This window comes from Sander lucioperca, chromosome 2 (assembly GCF_008315115.2).
Source record: "Sander lucioperca isolate FBNREF2018 chromosome 2, SLUC_FBN_1.2, whole genome shotgun sequence".
NCBI lineage: Eukaryota > Metazoa > Chordata > Actinopteri > Perciformes > Percidae > Sander > Sander lucioperca.
The window spans coordinates 30,883,976-30,909,150 of NC_050174.1; the positions used below are offsets into that span (position 1 = coordinate 30,883,976).

At 40.1% G+C, this 25,175-nt stretch overlaps 1 protein-coding gene and 1 long non-coding RNA gene across 51 annotated transcripts in view; one reads left to right on the plus strand and one right to left on the minus strand.

Annotated features, from left to right (window-relative positions):
• The first annotated feature begins 330 nt into the window (after positions 1-330).
• camk2b1 (calcium/calmodulin-dependent protein kinase (CaM kinase) II beta 1) overlaps positions 331-25,175 on the plus strand; it is a 70,041-nt gene continuing 45,196 nt past the window's right edge. For 14 of the 50 annotated variants that reach the window (XM_035996230.1, XM_035996209.1, XM_035996191.1 and 11 more), the window contains exons 1-5: positions 332-632; positions 6,741-6,835; positions 15,260-15,319; positions 15,885-15,939; positions 16,276-16,341. In XM_035996230.1, coding sequence (XP_035852123.1) covers positions 571-632; positions 6,741-6,835; positions 15,260-15,319; positions 15,885-15,939; positions 16,276-16,341 — 338 coding nt within the window. In that variant the 5' untranslated portion in view covers positions 332-570. Of the gene's footprint in view, positions 633-6,740; positions 6,836-15,259; positions 15,320-15,883; positions 15,940-16,275; positions 16,342-23,444; positions 23,518-25,175 lie in introns of those variants that run through there. The other 36 variants (XR_004896090.1, XM_035996146.1, XM_035996172.1 and 33 more) reach the window with 6 other exon arrangements.
• Positions 10,022-23,946, minus strand: LOC116054191. The gene is made up of 3 exons (XR_004106017.2): positions 23,886-23,946; positions 18,821-18,823; positions 10,022-10,095 (listed from the first exon to the last, which is right to left on the minus strand). It is a non-coding gene; the product is annotated as an uncharacterized LOC116054191 (long non-coding RNA).

Below are 25,175 nucleotides of genomic sequence, written 5' to 3' on the forward strand. Positions count from 1 at the left end.
CTGTGAAAGTATCAAAATGCTCAATCCACAGAGAAATACATGCAGCCCATATTTAGAAATGGTGCCTTTAAACGCGCCATCAGGACTTCCATACAGTTGTGATTTCACAGTTCAACATTGTAGCAAGTTAATGTCCCAACAACAACAACAACACATATTGTTGGTGCACACACAATTACACAAACTATTTTCACAATTTATTATTGGGGCTCCATTTCAATTGGTATCATATTTATCATCATAAGTTTATAATAGTTGTAAAGCTGCGTTTTATTCTGGAAATCGTAGCAGGAAGTCTCTTTACTTTGGCCAGCTGGCTTGATTTCGGGTCTCTTTGAGCGCGGTAGCTGTCAGATAGCGGAGACAGACGGAGAGAGAACACCCACCCTGGTCGCTTCGTCTTTCTATATCAAACCCTCCTTCAATAGGCGCCTCCAGAAAGGCATTCCACCGCTCCAACGGCCGTCTAGCTGCTGGGCGGACCTGTACTTCAAACGCAAATTTAGCGCAAATAACCGCATTGTTTTTCGGAACTGACTAAATAAAAGAAGCGAGAGACAGGGGAGAGACATGGCCACGACAACCTGTACGCGATTCACAGACGAATATCAGCTATACGAGGAGCTGGGGAAGTGAGTAGCCTACCAGTTGTTTTTAATGTGTTTGTGTCGGGTTGCTTGCTTCTGGTATGGTTGTCTGTTTGTAAAGTATTTTTTAAAGGCAGGTTTACACAACTTTACAGGCATTGCAGAGCTGAGCGACTGCAGGCCAGCAGTACAGTATGTGTGTGTGCGTGTGTGTGTGTGTGTGTGTGTGTGTGCTGACAGCGTTTGTGTGTGAGTGCTTTTTCGGGATTACAGCTCTCAAAATACGCTGCTCTCTCTCTCTCTCTCTCTCTCTCTCTCTCGCTCTCTCTCTCTTTGCCTCTCTCTCTGTTTAAGTTCATGTCTCTCTCTAACAGATTTGTTAAAGTTAAATGTCTCTAACAGATTAATTGCTCTTTTCAGAATATGTTTTCGTTTCAAAATAGTCGCAAAACGGACGTAATATGCATTAATATTGACTATATTTGCAGTTACATGACGTGCATTTGCTTCACGTTAAAATACAGAAAAACGTGGGGTGTCAGAAATGTCTTGTGGTGCATTTGCACCACAAGTAGGCTGACAGTTGAATGGCCTATAGAGAGCGGAGATTCATAGAGCTACAGATGTGGTGAATGCAGTGAATGTGCATGACAATTAGGTAGCCTATTTTATGGTTGGGTTGCACACATGACAGTTTCTGAGTGGAATGATCTTTATGTGTTGTCTTTTGAAAATCTTACTTGCCTTTGACCTATTTTTTTTTCTTTACATTATATACATGTAAAGTTCTATATTAATGCCCTCTAGATGTACACGTTTTGTATAAACACAAGTAGCTTTACAGCTACATTGCACATTATGGAGTAACAACTCTCGCTTCATTAGGAGACTCTTTTGCAGCATTGTGGTGGCAGATAACACAAGATATGGCATTCTGCATTGGCACCAGGCAAAACAACTCCCATCCGTCTCCGTTCATGAAGCTATATTAACTGTACATGCACACATGTCTTTGTTAGAGGATATCTAACGACTTGAAACAGACACAATTTCTCCTAACAAAGAACCATATCAGTCATGATTTAAAGGACACCATGCAAATATTCCAGCAACCTATATTAAACAAAAAAAAACAAAAAAAAGATATAACCAATTGTTGTTAAATTGTATGGTCACTATTGATATTACCATCATTGTCGTCAAACATCTGTAATTATTCTGCAGACAAAATCTGTTGTAGTGCCCCGGGAGATTGAAATGTAGCAAGTTGGAGTTTGAATGTCATAAATTTACTCAGGCCTCGCTCTGTTTTTAATAAACTTAACAACTGTAACTGCATTATAATAATACTATAGTACAGGGAAACCGACAAAAACAAGTTAAGTAATGTTAGAGCTTCCCACACAATGTTTAGGATAATTATAGTGATATCATAAGTAGGGATGTAACGGTGCGAAAATTTAACCTCACGGTTATAGTGACCAAAATTATCACGGTTTTCGGTATTATCGCCGTATTTTTAAAAGTGTGTTCAATATGTTCAGAAAGCACTGACAGGCCTACACAAGCTGAAATAGTTTCAAAAAGTGTAACAGTGTTTATTATGTTACAAAAATATAGGCAAAACCTTATCAAAAGTGCAACTTTTAACGTCAAAGGAACAAGGGCTTATCCTGCACGTTCTGCAGACAGGATAACTATCTTCAATTAACTGTCCTTCGGCATTCTTATAATACCCAAAATATGCCCATGCTTCAGACTTAGTCCTCTTAGAGGGCTGATAAATGTCCTGAGCGCTGTCATCTTCTCCTTCCGCCATGATTCCAACTTCAAGAAACGCACGTCGTAGGCTACGCAGTGCGCCCACGCGGCAACTTCAGGAGACTCGGATGAAGCTGGGAAGGATTAAACACACCGTTTCCACACCATGGTAATCCACCGTGATGATAATGATATTTTAAATGAAAACAGTAATTGTTATCGTCAACATTTTTATCACGGTTTACCGTTACACCGGTAATCGTTACATCCCTAATCATAAGATAAATCAACAAAAAGGACAGTAAGGGCACCAAACTTGCTTCTCAATACAAGAGATATTTAATGCATGATGACGAAGTAATGTTTCTTTGTTTATTTCTTTTTTTCTTTTATGTATACGCACTTCCCTTCAACGTTCCTTATCTACTTCTGTTTAAATCAGGGATGTGCTGTGATTCCCAGGTTTTTCGACAACTGCTGGAGAACGATCATTTTTTGCTTGATTCGTTGTCGGTTTAATAGAAAATATTTCACTTTAATAATTTATTAAAGTTGTTGTAATGTAATGTAAATTTTTTGCGTATTCATGCCCTAAAGCTGCTTGCGTTAAGTGTTGCTCTAGAATTTTATAATTTGTCTCTGAAACGGCAGCCAGACCATCCCTGGGCACTTGTTGCCCCTGTTGGCTTAAAATAGGCTCTGAAAAGATTGTAACTTGCTATATGGAAGAAAGTAACTGTAGTGAGCTTGAAACAGGATAAAGTTGTAATCAACTATGTTTGCTCATTAGTTATTATGCGCAACAAACAGCTAACTGCTCTAGAAACAGATGAGAGCTATGTATTTAGCATTATATACTGAACATATTAAATATTCTGAACACAACGATACATAGCAGAAAGATGAGTTGAGAATTGAGTTTTTTTTTTTGTCATGAAACTGGGTCACCATTTGAATTCACTCACATTCAGAGCCACCTTTCAAGCCTACAGGAGGTGAAACAGATGTTTTTGGTGGGGTATCCCTTTAACCAGATATTTGGAAAAAGCCCAGTATGATAAATTGGGCTGTGGTCAAACATTAATGGTTTGCCTTTTGCCAAACTGATTGCTATAGTAGACATAGGGACCAGACTGATGTACCACAGTGGATCCCAGCCGTACTTGTTTCATCCCATAAGAAATAAATATTGTTAGCCGGGAAGGTTTTGCATCCCTAACTCCAATAGATCTCTAAGCCAGACTTCATGACTGACTCTTGATTAAAGACAGTTGTGAAGAATGCCTGGCTGTGTTCAGATAAATATTAGCTTCCACCCAATACACTACAGTCAGAAGCGCTGGCTTTGAAGCTCTCTGTGTGAGAGAGACAGAGAGAGAGAGAGAGAGACTAATCCGTACATCCTGCACTGCAAAACATATTCAATAGACCAATCTCATTATTCACCCAGTCACATAAAGCTTGAAGGAAAGAGCGCAGGTGTGAATAGCTTGGCATCCTCATGACAACGCTCTCTGTGACTTTGTAATAATAATCCAACATCAGACGAGAGCTAATTGTTGCCACTCTCACTCTCTAATGATGTCACTTTCTTAGCAGGGCTTGTGACGTTTAAGCTTCGTGCCTTTGCTTAAGTATGTTTCGCTCTTTTATTACGAATCATCTCTGTCATATTTAACTAAAAACACCTCCGCATGCTTTGAAAAATGGTTGGCAACAATGTTAATAATAGGGCTGTGTATTGGCAAGAATCTGGCGATACGATACGTATCACGATACATGGGTCACGATTCAATAAATTGCAATATATTTCGATACTGTGCGTATTGGGATTTTTAGTATAATTAAGTATAATTTTAGAAAAACTAATATTTAAAAAAAGACATGATGTGCATAAAAGTCAAAGAAGTTTACTTTAGGTAAACAATTCAGTACACAGAACTAACCCTAACCCTAACCCAAACTGCCAGTTTGGGAATGTTGTTCACAAATTCACAAATTTTTATATGCTAAAGTAGGCCAAAATTCAGCCATAGCTACGTTGTTAGCTTCTAGCAAAAAGTCAGGCACTGCTAGGCACTGTTAGGCAAGGACCCTAGTAGTGCGGGGTTTAAACACAACATAAACGTGAACCACTGTCTTACGTGAATATTTTTAAACGTAAAAAAAAAAAATTGCCTTTATGAAAATCAATACAGTATTGCTAAATAAAAAAATCTCACCCCACTCCTCGCAAAAATCACATAATAACAATAATTTTAATATTTTTAATTTGAATATTTTTCCATGAAAATGAGAATAATGATACAAAACGTATGTAGACACTGTAGATATGTTCCTCATATCGTGCAGCCCTAGTATCTTCTTATGCTTAAATAATGCAAGCCTCAAAAATGTGATTCTAAATATTTAATTATAATACAAACAACCTGTAAACCAATGCGTTCTGGAAGATTTTCACAATGAAATGAACAGTCACACAGCCTTGAATGTAACTTCCTGTCACAGTCACTCATTGAGAAAGTAACACTTAAAAGGGCACCACTCAAAAGTCTGTCCTTATCTTGCACAGCTGCTAAAAAGAAAAACAGCAAGTAGAACTTGTGAAAAACGTCATTGTTTTTCTGTGTTTTTGATAACCTTTTTCATTTAAGGTAGCCTTAAAGCTTTGGAGTATAGATTTACAAATCCTAATCCTACAGTACGTAAGTCTTTTAAACCATGGGCAGAGACTGTAACAGCACACCAGTAAGCTCAGAGTTATCCGGTTACAAAATCCTTGACTGCCGAAGGCACCAATTTTCTTCAAAAATAATTTGAGATCAATTTAAGTCTCTCCGTGTCCATTTCTATTGGTGTCAAACCAGACTTTGAAAAGCAATGATTCATGACCTGTTACCCCATTTAACCGTGTATGTGTGTTAAAGCATATTTAGCCCTGACGATGGATACTTACCTCACGCAGTGTGAACTTTCCAGGCACAGCTGTGGAGTTTGGTGTCAGTAATTTGTTTGTGTGCATGTGTGTGTGTGTGTGTGTGTGTGTGTGTGTGGCTGGTGTCGCGCATGCAGTGCTTATACACAACTGTTTGTCAGTGAGTTTCTTACATTTGGTTCGTATATCTCGTGTCAGGTCTGCTGGGTGTTTTGTCACCACATAGACATTTCCCTGAGTGTCTGTCTGCTCATCTAGGTCTCAGGTCAGCTGATCTCACAACTTTCACCTTTGACCCTGACCTTGTTCGTTGTCTGTAACTACCTCAGTGTGGAGGCAGACCAGTGGCACCAGTCAACCTTTCGCTGTCAACAGTGGCAGTAAGACTCAAATCTGGGGCAGATCTAACTGGCTGGCCAATGCTGTGAAGCCAGTTCTTTGAAGAGTGGGGCTTGTGTTTTGGAGATTGTTTTCTGTTAGGGTTCCTCTGCTGTCTGTTTTTGAAGGGAAATACTGATGTTTTTTTTTGTGTTGAGGCTAGGGCTGCTGAACAATTAATCACATTTTCATTGAAATCGCAATATGGCCTACTGCAATTTTCAAATCGCTGGAGGCTCAGTGTTTTGTTATTAAATTAAATATTGTCGTGCTGCAAAGATGTCCTGGCGTACACATCATATTCAACGGACTTAAGAAAACATCTTTGTTTGGTACAGATCCTCGCAAAAAACACACCATAATGTAATCATTGTAATATATTTTTTAATAAAAATGAGAATCATGATGTGAAAATGATCATTCTCTCTAATATCTGAATTTATTGTTCAGCCCCAGTTGAGGTAGCTGAAATGGGACTTTTTTTATGGCCAAATGCATCTAGATATTCTGTGTTTCCAGTCCCAATTTTTATTTAAATTTTAAGTTATATTCTGTGAAGCCACACGGCAGCAGTGGCGAAAATTGCCTTTGCCTGATCCAAGTGTTTTTGCATCATGACAGGTTTTTCAGGGTGAACGATCTATCTAATTCTGGGTTTGTGTTTAAGAGCCCATTTTAGCCCTGTCTCTTACACGCCACATGTGTGTATGTTATTTAGAATATGATGACTGTGTATGGGGAACCTTGTGGGAGCCGATTAAGCAGACAAATCCTAGCAGTATAGTCTTTTAATGTAGCTAGCCGTAGTTAACATATGAGCAGTTGACATCACGTCTCATCTGTGTCGGGCCTGGAAAAATGCCATCTGTGCAGAAAATGTTCTCTGCAAAACCTTAGTCATTAAGTTGAGCTGAGGTCCTTCACCACTCTCTTTGTCATTACGTTGCAGGTGTGCTGCTGATGATACCATTCCATTAAATGATAATGAATAATGCGATTAGAGAAGCACAGATATATTATTACAACTGATAGCAATGCACCAAAAGCTTAGTAAATGTTGTTTTTCTGTGTTTTTACAGGGGAGCCTTTTCAGTGGTCCGCAGATGTGTTAAGCTGTGTACAGGACAGGAGTATGCCGCCAAAATAATCAACACCAAAAAGTTATCTGCAAGAGGTAAGCACTTCCATATTTCAGGACTCGTCATCACAGGTGTTGCTAATTCCTTCATAACACAACATATACTGGAGCTAATACCAATGTGCTGTATACCGTGTGGTTTGTAAAACTGGGTCTAAAACAAGTAGACGATAGTTACATTTTACTATTATTTTAACCTACTAAAAGTACAATGTGTAACCATACAAGAATGACTAATTTGTTCATAGTTTCTCTGTCCCCGTGGTCACCTCCCCACCTACAGTGTAGACAGTTATATAAGTGATATCTAACAGCAATCACCCTCTCAGATGGTGCTGCGTAGGACAACATTTTTTATCACATTGGGGTGTGTGTATGAGAAAAGGAGGACAATGGAGCAGTTACAGAAGCTTGTGACAGAAAAACAGAATCACAGCTAGTACTATACTGCGTTGGCCCTACAGACTTTACCTTTTACACTGCCCTGTTTCTGAGTTATACTAATCATTCTGATTGATGGATTCATTGGTTTTAATCATGTGTCATGCATGAAAGGTTCCCATTTCGAAGGGGCTCTCAAAGTATTCACGTTGGTTCGCCCACCTTGAATTAGGCATGGGCCGGTATTGCGGTATTGCAATTACAGCTCTAAAATGTATTATTTTGAAATATCTGAGTAAAAAAACACAGTATTTTATTTTAAACAGCATGTAGAATATTTGGTATATTTTTTAAATGTGTACCATATTAAGTTAAAATAAATAATACAATCATATTTTTTTTGATGGTTTTGAAACCGTTACTTTTTCCGGCCCACGCCTACCTTGGATCCAAATTCACATTAGTGGTACCTCCCAATTGCCCTTGTTTCTGTGTAAGTGTGTTCTTACAACCTGTACTGGCTGGTTGGAGTTCCTGCAGAGTGTGCGGTGGAACTGGTGGGGATAGATTAAACCATTACGTTAATCAAGAAAATAATCAGTGATGAAAATTATTGTTAGTTAAGTAGTCACAGCCCTAAATTTGACCAAAGCAAGATGGTAAAAGTCATATTCTTGTAAATCACTCTTTTCATTTCATCAAGTTGAAGTCGATAGAATTAAATTTAAATGTTTCCCAAATTACGTGTCCTCCGAAGCATCCTGTAGCAAAGATTAATCTTTGTTGCTTTTTTATGGCACTTTGCCAGTAAATGATCACTTTGTGGTGAGAGGGATATTGTAAAAACACTAAGTTCTTTAATAGTAATTGCTTGTGGATTTGATGATAGGAAGTTAAGTTCCTACCACTGTTGTAATATAATGTTTTACTATATAATCATATAATAATGTTTTTAAATAACAAAAATATCTTTTGAACACCTTAATTAGTGTCACATGCTGTGCAGCTGGTAACGGTTTAAGCCAAAGCCAAGGCTAAATGCCATGACCATGAAGACCAATCAGGCACCCCAGTGGTCGCTGTGGCTCTACACACCACCACTTGCCCAGTGTAAATCTCCCGCTGCCCTCCAGCCTCGTAACACGAGCCCTACTCCCGAGGCCCTGCCAGGTGGCACCGCACTTGACACTTGACTGTTACCCTGTATACACACACACACACACACACACACACACACACACACACGCAAATGGGGCCACTGCTTGTGTGTGAAAATGTGGAGTGTGGTGGAACAGGCATTTTAACAGGCATTAGCAGAGGGCATCAACCTACAATGTCTGGTCATATCTGTCTTGTGTCCCTCACAAATGTTAGTCTCAATCAGGACTGCATGATTTGTCAATTAACCTCTTTTGTGTCTGTAATACTTTCTTATGAAATCATTTTTTAAAGATATCAGTACTGTATGCAGACCATTGATGAAATACTGCTTTGTATGTTGTGATGATATGATGGGGAACAGGACCAACATGCTGGAGACAAACTGCACAAGCAAAGTTGTTTGAAAATGTTAGACTCAGTTAGATTGCAGACACTTGAAACAGTGTAATTCATAAAACAAATTAGGTGATGTTGTAATACACTTTTGGCATTGTATTCAAAATATGATTTCCAGCTACAGCAGACGTAAAAAAAGGAGAACATCGCTACCTTTACTCAATATTATTTTGAAAAATACAGTGAAAACGCCATTAAATCAGTTATTGCAGGTTTAAATCATTCTGCTTTCCCAAATTGATCCATTGGTTAACCTTTTTTAGGTGAATGTGTCGCATGTTCCGTTTTTATTTTTGTGCCACTGTCACATAATATTTTCAGTGTATGAATGTATGTGCGTCCACAACTACATGGGAAAAAACAAGACAGTGAGAGCTTATATTTTAATTTTACTTTATACCAAAGCAAAGAAATAAAATAGTTAAATAAAAAAGATGACAAACAGCCATTTGTAAAATCTAAATTGTTATTTGAGTGCTGTGTCCCATCATCCTGGGCAGCAGTTATGTTTAAAGCTTGTCCTATTTTGACTATATGTCTGCCTTTAATGAGATTAAACCCATCCTAGGTTATCCTGCTGCTATTAGCAGAAGGCTAACCGTTAATCCTAGCAATTGCCTTGATTCCAGACACAGACACACACAGAATAAATAATTCATATATACATTGTGCTATCATTGGACCTATACATTCCACTCTAGCAGCTTTATCAGGGAGTGCAGCTGTTTGCAGCTTTCCAACATATTTCTGAGGCACAGCATAATCTCCCTGCTTCTACATTTGATAGGAGCACTGATCTGACCTGCCCTGACTGGGTGGTGCGCAAGGCTTGTGCTGCGCTCCTTACTAATGGATGAGCCATGTTCTATGAAACAGCAGAGCAATGTGAGAGCCATACTACTCCAGGTCCTATTCATAGCTATCCATGACCTATCTGACATGGGCTGCTACAGTCAGGTTTTTTTTATTGCAGTCATGATGGCTTGCTGCTCCACTTTAGAAGTGGGATTTGGTTTAGTACATTTTGTTGTTGTGCTGTTTCTCAGGCAGCAGGTAGGGCGTTGATCTTAGAGCCCTCGTTGCAGCAACTTAAGAGGAGCGTTTGCTTCGGACTGGCAGATGGAGATGGAAGCCATAGGGAGGGAGGGGTCATGCGAGAGAAGGCACCCCAGGCACTTGGCAGCTGAGGGCCATGCGCCTCTACGCCTACATGCCTTTAGCACGGGACTCTCATCTGACTCTCTCTTTCTCTCTGACACACACACACACACACGCGCACGCGCACACACACACACACACACACACACACACACACACACACACACACACACACACACACACACACACACACACACACACTCACTCTTCAAACCGATATTCAGACAGCCATAGCAGTGGAGCTGAGGCTGTGATGCACTCAGTCAACTGCACAGTGAACTCTATCAATAATCTATTACAGCTACAAGAAAAGAGTAAGGACTTCTTGTTTGTTGCAGATAATATTACGTACTAACACACAGCCAGGCTCCTCTGTGTGTAACATCTTCAAATCACCCCACAGTCTTGCAGCTGCGAAAAGGTTAATGCCAATCCAACACATGCCAATAGGAAATGTAGGACTGGTCTGTTGAGCAAGGCTTCCAGCCAATCACAGAGCTTGTTTGTTGGCTGGTGATCTCTGGACATGGAGGTTGCTGTATGGGCGTGTAATTTATCATGAGAGTAGTTGTGCTTGTATGTGTGTGTATATGTATATGCATATATGTGTGTATATATATATATATATATATATATATATATATATATATATATATATATATATATATATATATATATATATATATGTGTGTGTGTGTATATATATATATATATATATATATATATATATGTGTGTGTGTGTGTATATATATATATATATATATATATATATATATGTGTGTGTGTGTGTGTGTGTGTGTGTGTGTGTGTGTGTGTGTGTGTGTGTGTGTGTGGTGTTTGAGATTCACCTGCAATGCAGTAGCAGTGAACTGACCTGGTTTGGCCAGCCAGCTTTGTGTCAATGTCAAATAACCAGGACAGATGTAGTCACCTCAGTCGAGTGCGTATTAAACCTTTAGTATTGAGCCTTATTATAAAGTCAAATCCATTTAGTTGTAAATACACATATAAGTAAATCATGATTTGTTTGTTATCCATACTTTTCTACTACCAGTAAACAGTCTGCCTGTATGTTAAAGCATTTTTTCATTTTTATGATATAAAAATTCCATGAGCTTTCATTTCATTTGGCTGATGACACACAACGACACCTTAAACAGGCTCAGAGAATTTAGCTTTTTTGGTTGCTTATTCTATTGCTCATTTGTCGACTGAATCCTATCATTTTTTACATTTTTTTTGACAGATACTGTATAATTTCCTCCCAATGGTCAAGCTTTATCTTAAATTAAGAGGCTGCATTATGGCACTATGTTCCTCTGTCCTGCCATTACTGTAAAATGTACACGAGATAGAAGGCTGCCTCCTGACCTCCCTGACCACAATGTAGTTCATTCTCAACGTTTCCCAATTGGCAGGGGGCATATGTTGCGAGTCAAATGTTCTGAACAATGGTTATATCTGGCTGTCTTTGTGGCTGTCTTTTGACATCTCCTCCCCTCTTAAGAATTAAGTCCTTACTGGTGATGATTAACCCAAATTTATTCCTCTCCTCTGCTCCCCAAACACATTTTTTAGATTCTTACAGACTGAATGCTGTCCTTGGGTTATATCACTCTGTGAATACTCAGTGCTTATGTTCTTCTCTGCAACCTATCTCCTCCTGCTTGTCCTCTTATCTTCACTTCCTCTCTCCTTCCACTTTGGTCCATTCCTCATCCTCCTTCATTTCCCTGCCCTCTCCTCTCATTTGTTATTTGACCTGCTTTATCAGAAGCATTGGATTTGTATCTGACTAACTTTTTTTTTTTACCTTAAGAGATGGGGCATTTTGAACAGGTTTCCTTTTTAAATAATCTCTTTAAAAAAAAATCTGGCTAATGTAGAATTGTTGACTGCTATATCCAGATGCAGTATAAAACTATAACATTTTCCTAATTGAAAGATTACCACCAGACACATTTTAAGACTTAGTGTGTTCACTGTAGATGCCTCACCTGCAGCCATCACCACTGCTGGTTTAGAAACACAACAAAACAAGCCAAGCCAGCCAGCCACTCTTTGCAGGCATCCATCCATTTAACCACTAACCCCTTTTTATATTCTCAGTGTGTACACAATCCAGAGCAAAGACTGACCAGCTAATTAGCTGAGTATCTGTATTCAGAACTACACTATGATACCCCAGACCATTTTGACGATTCATCCATGGTACTGACTAAATCCCCACACTTTCCCTCACCACAAGGTTATCTCACACAGTACAGAATGTGTAGTTATTCCCTGTGTTGGCTGTAGGTTTCTCTCCCATTGATCCAGCCAGCCTGATAAAGACGGAATAAAGGACCTGACTAGCGACCTTCTTTGTTACACAGGAGGTTGGTATGTCTCATCTTAGGTCGATCTCCAGCTGTAAATCAAGACAAGTTCTCAATGATCCATATGGTTTTCCAGTCTCAAAGAATCTTAAGATGAAGGGAGGTTAGAAAGCACAATTAATTGTGTATATAACCATTTTTTACAGTTAATCATTCATTAATAATTACAGAGTATCGCTGTGTCAGCTTTATTGAAAGAGTATTTACCTTGCACAGCAGCTGGATTCTCGTGATATCACATTATCACGCGGAAATCCATCTTGTTAGGCTCCAACCTGATGCGTTTGTGTCTGAACTACCATCTTACCACACCAATCAGTGTCCGGTGAGGAGCTACTGGCAGCTACAGGCGTTGTTGAGGTGTGTGTGACGGCCATGGCTGCACAGATGGTTCATCCAATCACCTGAAGGGTATTTTCTCAAAGTGCCTGCCCTTTCCAAAAAGTTTCCAATTTTCAGATGGTTCTGTGTAACAAACCATCTGGCTCGTCAGGTTATGATTTTATGATTTAACATCAAAATGTTGATAAGAAAGTACAGTGGGCAAGTGATATTTAATAAAAAAAAATAAATTAGTACTTTTTACCATTACATCTAGCTATATCATTTCCACTGCAGCCTTTATGCAGTCCTACAGACGCGTAGAAAACAAAGGCCCAGTCTGGCCATCTGGTAGACTAAGCTAAGATGAACCATCACGCTTACTCGGATCCAATTCTGTACTTTCAGAGTAATGTCAGCAGATGCCACTGACAGAATGAAATGTGATGCTTGTGCTTATGACATGTTTTCCACCATTTGACATTGTAGTGTGTGATGGATAACATATCTGGGGGTGTTCAACACAAGCGTGTGTGACAGTTGGTAATTTTGAAAACGCGGGATTAAGCCAGTCAGGGTGAGTTCGGCTGGAGGGAAAGCATATGCTTAGTGTTTAGTGAGGAAACTGTAAACTTGTGATCCTTCGTGGACAGTAGCCGTATTTGGAATGCCAAGTCATGGTACCTCTTCTCCAATGATTAACAAATATATGAACATAGTTACTGATAAAATGCAAAGAGATACATCTGTTTTTTTATTGTATCCCATTAACAGTGTCTGAAATGCATTTTGTAACACATGGATAAAATAAACATTCAGTTTGTCCATAGCCTCTTTCAAAACCAAAATCAATAGAGTGAAAGAAAGAGAAAAAACTAAACAAGTAGCGCCAGGCTGTGGTGATTGGTGAAACAACAGTAGCAGTCAGCAATGTCTTATTCTTCAAACAGAAAGACAGCAACCAGGCTTTATGCATATTAATCACCCTTGCATTTTGTTCTCCTTTCTCCCCCCTCTTCTGTCCCTCCTTCAACACTCCTCCACTTCTTTCTCCGCCTCGCTCCTCTCATCTTCTAAGACTATAATCACTGGGCTTACACTTCACTGTCACTCCTCAATGCCAGCGCGAATATGTGCACTTGTGTTTTGCCTGTCTATTTGTGTGCCTGCATGTATTCTATGTGTACAGTATGTGTATTTTTATGTTTTTAAGCCCATGCAATTTGTATATGGTGTGGTGTGGGTGGACACATGCATTTCCATGTTTATACACTCTGCTGTGCTCTGCATGCCTGCACATACAGGGTGGTCCACCTCCTTCTAGAGGTGGGGGGAAAAATCGATAAAGCATAGTATCGGGATATTATAGGTGGCAAGTATCGATTCACGGATGCCAAGTATCAAACTTTTATTATATAAATTGCACATGGAGCAGTAGTGGTAGTGTGCACATCCCCACCGGTGAGGTGCAGGGCAAAAAGGGGCTGGATACAACTGAAAAGAATGAGATGCCCGCACTCTCATATTAATTCTCCCATACGTTTATTGTGCTGCAACGTTTCGACCCTACTGGGTCTTCCTCAGGCACATGACAATTTAACTTTTTGGTAATATAATAATATTAATAATATATCCACTAGATGGGCTGGACAATACAATTGAAGTGAGAGGAAAAAACAGATGTTGACAAAGTTTTTTTTGGGGACATAATTTGAAGTTTGAAAAAAGGTAAATTGCATAATATTGCAGAATATCGCAATATGTTTAAAATCACAATACTATAGTGAAATAAGTGATGATGAGAATATCGTATTGTGGGGCCTCTGGTGATTCCCATCCCTACTCCCAGGGGTGGTGGTGATGCACCAACAAAGACAGGGAAGAAGAAGAAGAAGAAGAAGAAGACTGCTAGCATGGATGTAAACAATGCTGGCTTCAAAATGAAAAGAAAAAACATTTCTTTGTTTACAAGAAAACTCCACATGGCACCTTTTAGGGAAATCCAATGACCACTTTGGACTTTGTCAAGTGGAGAAGTTCAAATTTCTATGATGAGTCTAATCTTTCATTGAGCTGTATGAATTGAGTGGATTTTACAATATTTTATCATCCCCACAAAAGTCAGCGTCTAATGTTATTAGTTGTTGTGCTTTGATTGTATATTGAAATGGCATGACTATAGAAAGAAGAAGCACTCAAACTGACAAACATTTGAACTGTACACCCATTGTTGATTTGTGTCCATACATTAACGTCCAATCCTCATTTCAATAGATGGATTGAATGGACTGTCCTGATTTAATTATTGTTAATCGCTCTGTCCATCTGGGAACATACTTCACTACTCCAATGATCTTGTCAAAACCTGGAGAATCAACACATCTCATTATTGCATTTCAGCTTTATGAGATTTACGCCCATTGAGGGAATCTATCTACTGTAGTTTGTTTGTCAATGTGTGTGTCATATCTAGGACAAAACTATATAAACATATCTTACCACAATGTTTTGACATTTTCACATTTAACCTGATTGTCCCAAGTGGACTGCTACAATATCCGGTCATAATGAGATTGTGTATTTGCAGTCACATTTTTAAGAATAACTCCTCATTATCTTTCTCTCTCTCTTGTTCTCTTGTCTTTCTATCTCCGTGTTCCTTCAGATCACCAGAAGCTGGAAAGAGAGGCTCGAATTTGTCGCCTATTGAAACATCACAACATTGGTGACCACACGTCTTTCTATTTTTTCTCCTCTTACCACCAACATCTGTCTGATTAAATGAATCAAAATGAATCCCATCTATTACCACTTACTTCAAAGTGAAGACCTATTTATTATTGTTTTGACTTGCATAATCTGTTTATTACTTTTTATTACCAATGCATCACATTTCTACTACTAGTTACCTAAAATTATAAATCCACTAATTACAACAAAAGAAAACCCATCCATACAGTACTGTAATACACAAGTGTAACCAAATATCTATTTTCGTTGATTTAGTTGGCCTGTTTATCATACTGTAAATATATGATGTAAGACTCAATTATTATGACTCCCTGTGGTTTCTACCCCACACACAATCTCTCCCCCTCTTTTTATTTTGATTTCCCAGTTAAAATGCAGCCGTATTACTCTGTGTTATTCAGAAATGGTCTAGCCAAAGCAGGATGCATTTACAAAAAACAAAAGTTTATAGGTTCCAACTATCCTCACACAAGAAATTAATGATTAATATACAGAGAAACACACATCTATCTGTCAATCTGTTTATCTTTCTCTTCCAGTTCGTCTTCATGACAGTATATCAGAGGAGGGCTTCCACTACCTCCTGTTTGACTTGTAAGTCATCCTCTCCTCTCCTCTCCTCTCCTTTCCTCTCAGCTTGTTACAAGCTCATCTTCTGCCCCTTTTCTTCTTCCTCCTCCACTCTGATTCCCCACCCTTGGCCACATATACAATTACATAACTCTCACTCCTATATCCCCTCCACCCACACCCTCCACATCCATCTCTTGGCAATTGCCTCTAGTTTCCATGGTTACAGTGTTGGAAGGGGGGAGGATTGGGGGAAGGGGGGTACTGCAGGAATCCTTGCTTTATAGCCTTCATAGCACCCCCCCCTTACCAATCCAAGCATCCCAATATTAATGTGTGTGTGTGTGTGTGTGTGTGCAGGGTGACCGGAGGTGAACTGTTTGAGGACATCGTAGCCAGAGAGTATTACAGCGAGGCCGACGCCAGGTAGGAATACAGCCTTCACAACTATGTGTGTCTCCTTGTCCTAAAATGGTCTCTGTCTTCTGTTGTCTTCTCTTGTCTGTTGTTTTTTAGTTTTATGTATTTTTATGTACTTTTCTTTTGTGACTCTGCTTTACTCTCTTTTCTGCTCTTCGCTCCTCTTCTTCTCGTCTCCTCTTTACTACTTTTCCTGTTTTCTGCTCCTCACATCCCTTCTCTGCGTGTTTTCTTATCGTTTGCTTTTCTTTCTCTTGACTTCTGTTTGTTACTACTGTCCTCTTTTGTTTCTATTGCCTTTTCTCTTCTCTTCTGCTAGCTGTTTCCCTTTCTCTCTTTCTGTTCACTTCATTTCTAACTTACCTCCTATTTTCATTGCCATATCACCACTATTTTTTCTTTGCTCTTTCCTTCTTTTCCCCCTTAGGTTTCACTATTCCTTCTCTCTTTTTTGCATTTCCCTTCAATTAATGCCACAGTACTTCACCTGTCACCCTGACACAAGACTGACATTTATGTCCAATCCAAGGTTTGACCAATATGGGAGTGTGAGTGTGTGCTGTGCAGCACAGCATTTTGTGATCCTCATCTTACATCTGATATCTTGTAGTTAAACTTGAGCTACCAACAGAGTTTTTGTTTGTAATGAATGGACAAGTGATTTCTGCAAAGTGCAAAACATGCCACAGCAAGTCACACAGGATAGAGGAATTCTTTAAATTTTGTTTTCCCCTAATGTGTATCATGTAACTAAATAGTCTCTAAAACAGTAATTAGACCATTACATAATTAGACAAATACCTTGCTGCTCATAATAAAAACTGCTTTGACCAACTACATTGACATAGAAGGTCACTGGTATTTGTAATGATATCAACAAACTCTTATTGGTCAAACATTAAATACTGTATGTGTCTTTTAAATGATCCAATTAGCTTGACTGGTGCGATTGGTCCAGTGTACCTCCCTATACTGTTATACCTATCCCCTGTGCTAACTCAAACAGTAGGAGAGATAAAAACAAGTATGTAAGCAGAACAACACAAACTGCCCTGCCCACCTTTAGCGTTTGTGTGTCTGTGAAGCCTCACCTTCTTTCTTTCTTTTCTTTTCTTAATTTTCATTCAGCCCTCTTCCTTATTTTTTTATTCACCCTCCACCGCCACCACCCATGCTATTTTATATCTCACTCCCACCACTTGTGCTGACTCATTGACAGAAAATTGAGTAGTGGGAGGGTGGACAGACAATAGACTGAGAGAAGAGTGAGAGAGATACTTGAAAGTGACAGTTGTGGTGTGGTTGTTAGTCCATTCAGCAAAATTAAAAGTGAAATGGAATAGTCTGATGTTGTTGAAATGCATGCCAGTATGGCACCGTAAATGGCTGTCTTTAGCTCTCGTCTCGACTCTAAACTGTTTGACTTGTAGCTTGAGAACAGTGAACTCTGGTATTTTGAGTAAAATGTTATCTAGATCAGTCTTTCCCAAAGTTAGGGTCGGGACCAGGGGTGGGAATCACCAGAGGCCTCACGATACGATATCATCACGATACTTATCTCACGATACGATATTATTGCAATATTCTGCGATATATTGCAATTTATTACTTTTTTTCCAACTTCAAATGTTTCCCCAATTTCAAATTATGTACCCAAAAGGAAACTTTTATCAGTGTTTTTTGCCCTCAACGGCTCCTTCCAGGCAGCGCTAGAATTAGGCACTGGTTAGGGTTAGGGTTAAGTTTAGGGTTAGGTGCCTTGGAGGCAGCGGTCGCAGCGCTGCCTGGAAGGAGCAATTGGGGGCAAAAAACACCATTGAGCAAAGGAAACTATCTGTTTTATCTAAAAAGATAAATTTCTCTGTTCATCTCGCTTCAATTTTATTGCTGCAAAATGGGATTATCAAGCAGACAAACTGACCAACACATATATAATAATACATCGATACTTGGCGTCTGTGTATCGAAATGCAGAGGAGAGGCCTCATTGTGTCAATGTAATGTGGAGAGGTGCAGTGCAATACATTTTCAAGCTCTCAGCTGTGTCTGGGTTGATCACTTTCATGCTTTTACAATTTACTAACTACAGTATCTGCGATTGTTGCCTGTTCATCTAATGTGCGCTAAGGAGGACAGTTGTTGTGTCAAAACTGCATATTTAGTTGTCCCCCAACAACTGCTAGCAAATATCTCATCATGACTGATGCCAAAGAGCTTCTGTTTTGGCTTTGGTCTAGCCAACAAAGGTGTGTATGTTTGCTGGACTATTAACTGCTTTTGTTGTCAGTTTGATAAATGTAGAAATGTTTCTGTATGTGTTTAAAATCTTAGTTTTTCAGAGAACAGAGTTACATTATTTTACTCTACTGTGTGTGTGTGTGTGTGTGTGTGTGTGTGTGTGTGTGTGTGTGTGTGTGTGTGTGTGTATAGGCTACCATATACCTACAGTACTGTATGCTACAGTACTAATAAATGCCCACTAAACCCCCTCGTGATCGCTGGCTTTCCCACACACCTTGTAACCCTTGCAGTACTCATCCCTGGCTCATGTGTGCATGCACACAGACAAACACACTCCCTTTCCTTTCCCCTCCCTTCACCTCTTTGGATGTCAGTCATCCAGGCCAGCCCACCCTCACTCCCTTGGAGACCAGCAATAATTGGGACTTTAATTAGCTACGATAATTAGTTTCACACTCACTCACAGACCCCAAACTGTGCTGCATCACACCTTGTCGCCCCCTGTCAGAATCTATTCTTTAGTAGTGTTTGATTGGATTGAGGCCATTAAAGTTGAGCGGGTGTAAACATTTTCAAACCTGTCTGATATTAAGCCAAACATCTGACTGGACCGGTATACCAAATTCTTCTGATAGGGCGTCGCACTTGACTGAGCAGGCACTCCCAAGTGGAACATAATAACACTTAAGGCCGTTTTGTGGTCGTGCGTGAACTCCACGCCGTAGCTACGGCGTCATGACCCTTTTGGAGTTCTGCGTCGGGGTTGAACGTGTTTCTTTGCATCGCGGTGCATTTCACTGCCAGAACGCTGAGGGGGGGTTTCCGGAGGGTCAATCGCGAAACTCTTTGTTTACTTGTGCATTGGTGTGTGCCTCGAGCTGGCGTGTGTGTGGGGAGTGGGTGATAGAGCGAGGGAGAAAGTGAGAGAGTGACTGCAATTGTCTTCGGAGCAAGATGTGACTCTAGAGGCATAGTGAGAGAAACAAAGTGTCTCCCCTGTGCTTTCTGACCACGTGGGAAATCTGTAGCAGGAAAAGGTAACCCTCTCCTTGATTTCATGTTGTTTATGGAGAAGGAGAACTAGTATGAGTCGGGGGAAATGCAACGCTACCAAGCCACAGCCGAGCGACGTGCGTGGCCGCGACGTGTAGTTAAATATTTCGAGAGGTGCACGTCAGGCTACGTGGTATAGTATGGCTAGTTACGGCTAGTAAACAGTACGTACACCACATATTATATACTAGCCGCATCCAAGGTGGCGTGTGCCATCGTGACGTCAAAATGACGTAATGTCCTGCCGGCGCACCGGATTTATGGCGTGCAAGCAGAGGTCGCGCACGGCTCTTTTTTTTTTCAGCGGCGCGTGACAAAGCAAAAATGGGAGGCCTGAACGAGTTCGCCAACAACCGGATGCCAGGACGTGCAAGTCTCTCTTGTAAACTTACTGGGTTAAGATGAGTTCTTTTATGGTGAATGAAAGGCTTGATCCGACGAAGTAGGTCATCGAAGCATTGACCGCAATGCTGCTACTTTTTTCTTCTTCTAGTTTGTAGAAAGAGCAACGTCGGTAGCCTTTACTCATTAGCACCACCTCTGTTCAGGAGAAGACTGCAACTAGTGTCACGTGCACCAGCGCGGGTATAAATAGTCACGGCGATCCCATGACATCATTTGCACGCGCCAGCTCGGCTGTGTCTAGTATATAAGAGCCTGTAAAGGCGTAGGGTCCGGCGTAGACACAGAGTGGTCTGCGGGGGTACGCTGTCGATTCTACGCACGACCATAAAAAGAGTGAAGCAAGTCACACTTTTTTCTTTGCAGTGTATACACATAGCCTTCTCTTTTCGGCTCACCTCTCTGGTTAGCTTTGAATACAAAATGTTGCCATGTTGGCACAGTTTTAGTTTTCTTTGATTTCTAACACCGTCATTTCTCTGACACTAGTTTCTAGTAAACAAACTGCCATTTTTGTGCACCAACAAAATCGCAGATAGCCTATGTATTTGTCCAATCGGTTAAAGCTCATCACAGAAGTGACAGGCAAAATGCTCATGCTTTAGTTTCCACAGTTTTACAGTATTTGATAAGATTATCTTGTTGTTTGTACATATATTTTCATTCTAACATTTATTTATGTTGTTTTACAGTACTGAAAACATTTTTTTCCCATTACACACAAGCTTGGACATGCCTTATTTCAATACACTGTGTATTTTAGTATTGGAAGAATACTCAGGCATATGAGAGGGAGAGAAGTCATTTTCTGAACTTACCAGACTGTTGTAACTGTTCTATTATTTGCCTTTACCCACTTAGTTATTATATCCACATTATTGATGATTATTTATCAAAAATCTCATTGTGTAAATATTTTTGTTAAAGCACCAGTAGTCAACACTACAATATCGTTGCAGTATCGATATTGGTCAAAAATATCGTGATATTTGATTTTCTCCATATTCAGTCCCTGCAGGATTTCGCGGCCTTTTTTTGAGATTGTTGCGGGCCAAAATGCCTGATTTCATGGGAGCTTTTGTAAAAAATTGCGATAAAAGTTGCGATGTCTTTTGTAAGTTTGTTGCAATGAAGTTGCGGGAGACAGTGAAAGTTGCAAAAAAGTTGCGTTTTTTTTTTTGCGACTTTAAAGCAACTTTTAAATCGTTACCGGCAATTTCCACTGGATGTGGAACGTCTGCGGACCGGCTCCGCTGCGGAACGGCGGCATGCGCCGCCGTCCGTCAATACCCACCAGGTCCGGATTTGTTGCGGCACGGCCATGACTGACAGCTTTAGTCATGAGGACCCACAAGATCTCGCAAATTCACGTAGAATAGAACCAAACCAAACAACATTTGTTTCCATCAAGAGGAGTAGAGGGGAACCAATTCTGTGCTGTGTTTTCAAGGTGTAGTGCAGGGAAATATGATCCGCCGTGAGCACGGTGTATTTTACTTTGAAAATTAACCGGATTTTTATTTTGTTTCTGTGCTCGACTTCCTGTCCCGCACTATCTGCCATGTGCTGAATTGCTGCGGAGCTCTCCGGCGTCCGGCAAAAATCTGCATATCTGCTCCGGAGGGCTGCGGACCACCGGAGCTGGGATGGAGTAGGGACGCAGACGTTCCGCAGTCACATGGAAATACACACATTGACTTTAATGGAAACCTAATGACTCCGTCGACGTTCCGGAGCCGTTCCACAGCCGTTACGCATCCAGTGGAAATTGCTGGTTACAGTCTACATTGATGTTAAAATGTATACAGGTTGGCAGGACGGTCTGAAATGTTTTGCACAGTCTTACGCTGTACGTTTTGTTGGTAAATGTGAGATGTTCGAGTCACACACACGTCTCGTCTTCATATCACAAACTAGGAAATGATCAACCCGTTCTCACCCCTGCTTCGTCATTGGCTCTCAGAGTGCACGTGGGACTGCTGTGATTGGTTGAAGTCGGGGGAAACTTAAGGTTATTGGTCAAATTTGCGGAAAAGTTGCGGTGATTGGTCAAAATTGCGAGTCGCACCAAATTTGCGGTGATTGGTTGAATTTGCGTGAATTGGTGCGATCGTGACATTGCGAAATCCTGGAGGGACTGCATATTGCCCAGCCCTATGAGAAAGTCAAAAAAATGTTGAGAAGAGTAAATGACAATAGTTTAACAGATCGTATGGATTTAAAATTGGGCATAGGTTTTCATTAAAGGTAGCACAGGACAAGAACTTGGATCTAGGATGAAAGAGTACCTGAATGCCAGAGTAAAAAGCATTGTTTCACTGCCCTCTCTGGTTAAAAGTATGTTGCACCCATAAGTGATGCTGGGTATGGTCAGAAGTGTGCCCTGTTGTCACTTTCACTTACTCTGAAGTACACTACACCATTCAGCAAGGTGAGAAGATAAACCAGTGGAGGTCGGCAGTAACAAGATGAAGTTGTTTTTAATGGTTTGTACTAAGGATTACATCAAGGAGTGTCGCATCATAAGCTGTGCGTGTACGTGTGTTTTTTTTAGGATTGTGTCTATAGAAGTGTGTGTGTGTCTGTGTGTGTGTGTGTTTATGAGCAAGCATGCACATATTATCTCTCTCATTCTCTCTCTCAGTCCACCCACTAACTAGACACTGTGTGGGTGGGGTTCCTGCAGGCTGCCTGTCTCTTTGCGCCTGCTATTAGTCACATATTGTGCACATTACACTCTCTCATTTCACCAAGCCTACATACACACACATTTGATATGTACACACACTCACAATAGAGTGAGGTACAATAGGTGCATGTATTTCTCACACAGTGATGTGTTTTCCTTTTAGTGATGGAAAAATAACCTGGCATCAGCCCACCAGTTTTCTATGATTCAGTTTCATCCCATACATAAGCGTCCTATCTTCTCTTTCACAATCTGTCACCTTTTTCCTTTTGGTTTACTCGTCTCCTTGCCTATGTCTGTGTTGGTGTGATTTTTGTCTGGCAGGTTGTTGCTGCTCTTGTCTCTCATCATGTTTAAAAAAGCAAAACGAAACGTTTTTGTCTCCTCCACCCACATTCACCCACCTATTCCTCTCCTTCCAACATCTTTATCTGCATCAATCGCCCTCACATTCTCCTCTTCCTCTCCTCATTTCTTCTGACATCTATGTCACATGGCCTCCTCTAATCTAACCTGCCATTGTCTCATCTTCAATTATTTTCTCATTCATCATGCATTGGCCCTGCTCGTCACTCTGTTCACCTGGCATCTTCTTTCTTTGTCCTTCACCCCTCTCCTTTCCCTTCCTCCACCTTCATCCCTCTCTGTACATCCCCATTGTCCATCCATCTTCATCCCTCCTTTCACCCCCACGGTCCTTCCTCTCTCTGTTTTGTCTTCACAGTCACTGTATCCATCAGATTCTAGACAGTGTCCATCACATTCACCAACATGACATAGTGCACAGAGACCTGAAGGTTAGTATATTTAGAGGAGCATCTGCATCCCTGCTTCCTTTCCTTCCTCCGTCCCTTTCCTCCTTCCTTACTTGCTCCTCCGTCTCGTCGTGTCGTGTCATGTGTTTGTGTCTTCAATTGTTGGTCTGATGTCCGCCTGTCCGACTTGTCTCTTGGTATGCTCGTATGTTTCTGTTTTGTTTTTCGTTTTTATTATATAGTATTTAATTTTTTTAATCGGAGGACCCTGGCCTGCCTCACCCATTCTCCCCGCGCCATCTGCTCTCCTACCCGTTCTCTTTACAGTCATTTTACAAACAACTATGTTATAAAAACTCCTGCTGCACTGACTGACAAACAGACACACACACACACACACACACACACACTTCTACAGGTGTAATAAATATCCAGTGTTTACACATGCCCATACAATCATCAATTTCTCCCACTAGTTAAAAGAAGCCACAGTTATATTTATTGTGATTCTTATTGATTTTTTTTCTTCCCCTTTTTCCCTTCTCTCTGGCTTTGAGTTATTTATTTTATTGTATTGATCCCTGTATTTTCAAGGCAGCCACATTTAATATCACATGCATGTTAATAGTGTTTGGAGAAAGTAAAATGCTAAAAAAGAACTGCGCTGCATTGAAAAAAAAACAAATTATTTGTTATGTTTAATGATATTCTTATACTGTAAGCATCCCATGAGCTGGTGGGTTATGTATGGAGATGCTTTTTTCTTTGGCCCTGAATTATGCCTCATGCCATAGTAAACCCTCAGGACAGTTTCACGGGATGCTGTCTTCGCTCCACAAATTCACTATTGTTACTTTTAGGTTTATGCTGAAACAGTGCTGCCCCCTTTCATCTAAATATCCTTAAGCCAGAGATATGAAGTATTAGAAGTTAAACCCTCTTACACACACTCAGTTTACACACATTCTTACCCTGACATAAATGTGAGTTCATAAAATTCGGTGTAGTGTTTTGCCACACTGATGTAATCAGTGAGTAGTGACTGTTATGGCAAAAGAAAGCATAAATGAATGTTCTTTTCTGAAAAACTACTTGCCACATGATGATCACCGACTAGAGATCGTATCTAAACTACCAGATTATCTCTACAGCCCTCATTTAATTCTTTACTTTGAGCCACCAGGTTTTTAATAGTATATTATATGAAAGGTAATTAGTGCTGACACAATATCTGCAACTACTACAACAGATAATCTTACGGTAGCACACTGAAGGCTTATCGCCTTTGTGCCAAACTTTTAATGTGTCAGTGTTAAGTACAGTTTTATTGCTTGCTTAATCACCAAAATCACAATATAAAATTGTATATTGTCTGATTTATTGTAATGTTTCCATAATTATAATTAGCAGCAGTATTTATAGTGATGGAGTTAGAGTAGGCTAGTAGTAGAGTTGCTGTTATTATGGATACAAACATTTAGATCATTTGATGGCTTCTTGGATATTCTTGAGGAGATAATCCTAAAAAAGGCTGATGTTTCTTTACTTCAAGCTATGAAGTAAAGAAACTGCTACAAATGCAGTTTCTTTTATTGACAGTGTACTTTTCATTTAAAGCAAATTTCAAGTGCAACAACAGACATGAAGAACTAGTAATACATCTATGTATTAGTTCACAGAAAATACCTTTCTAAAAAATG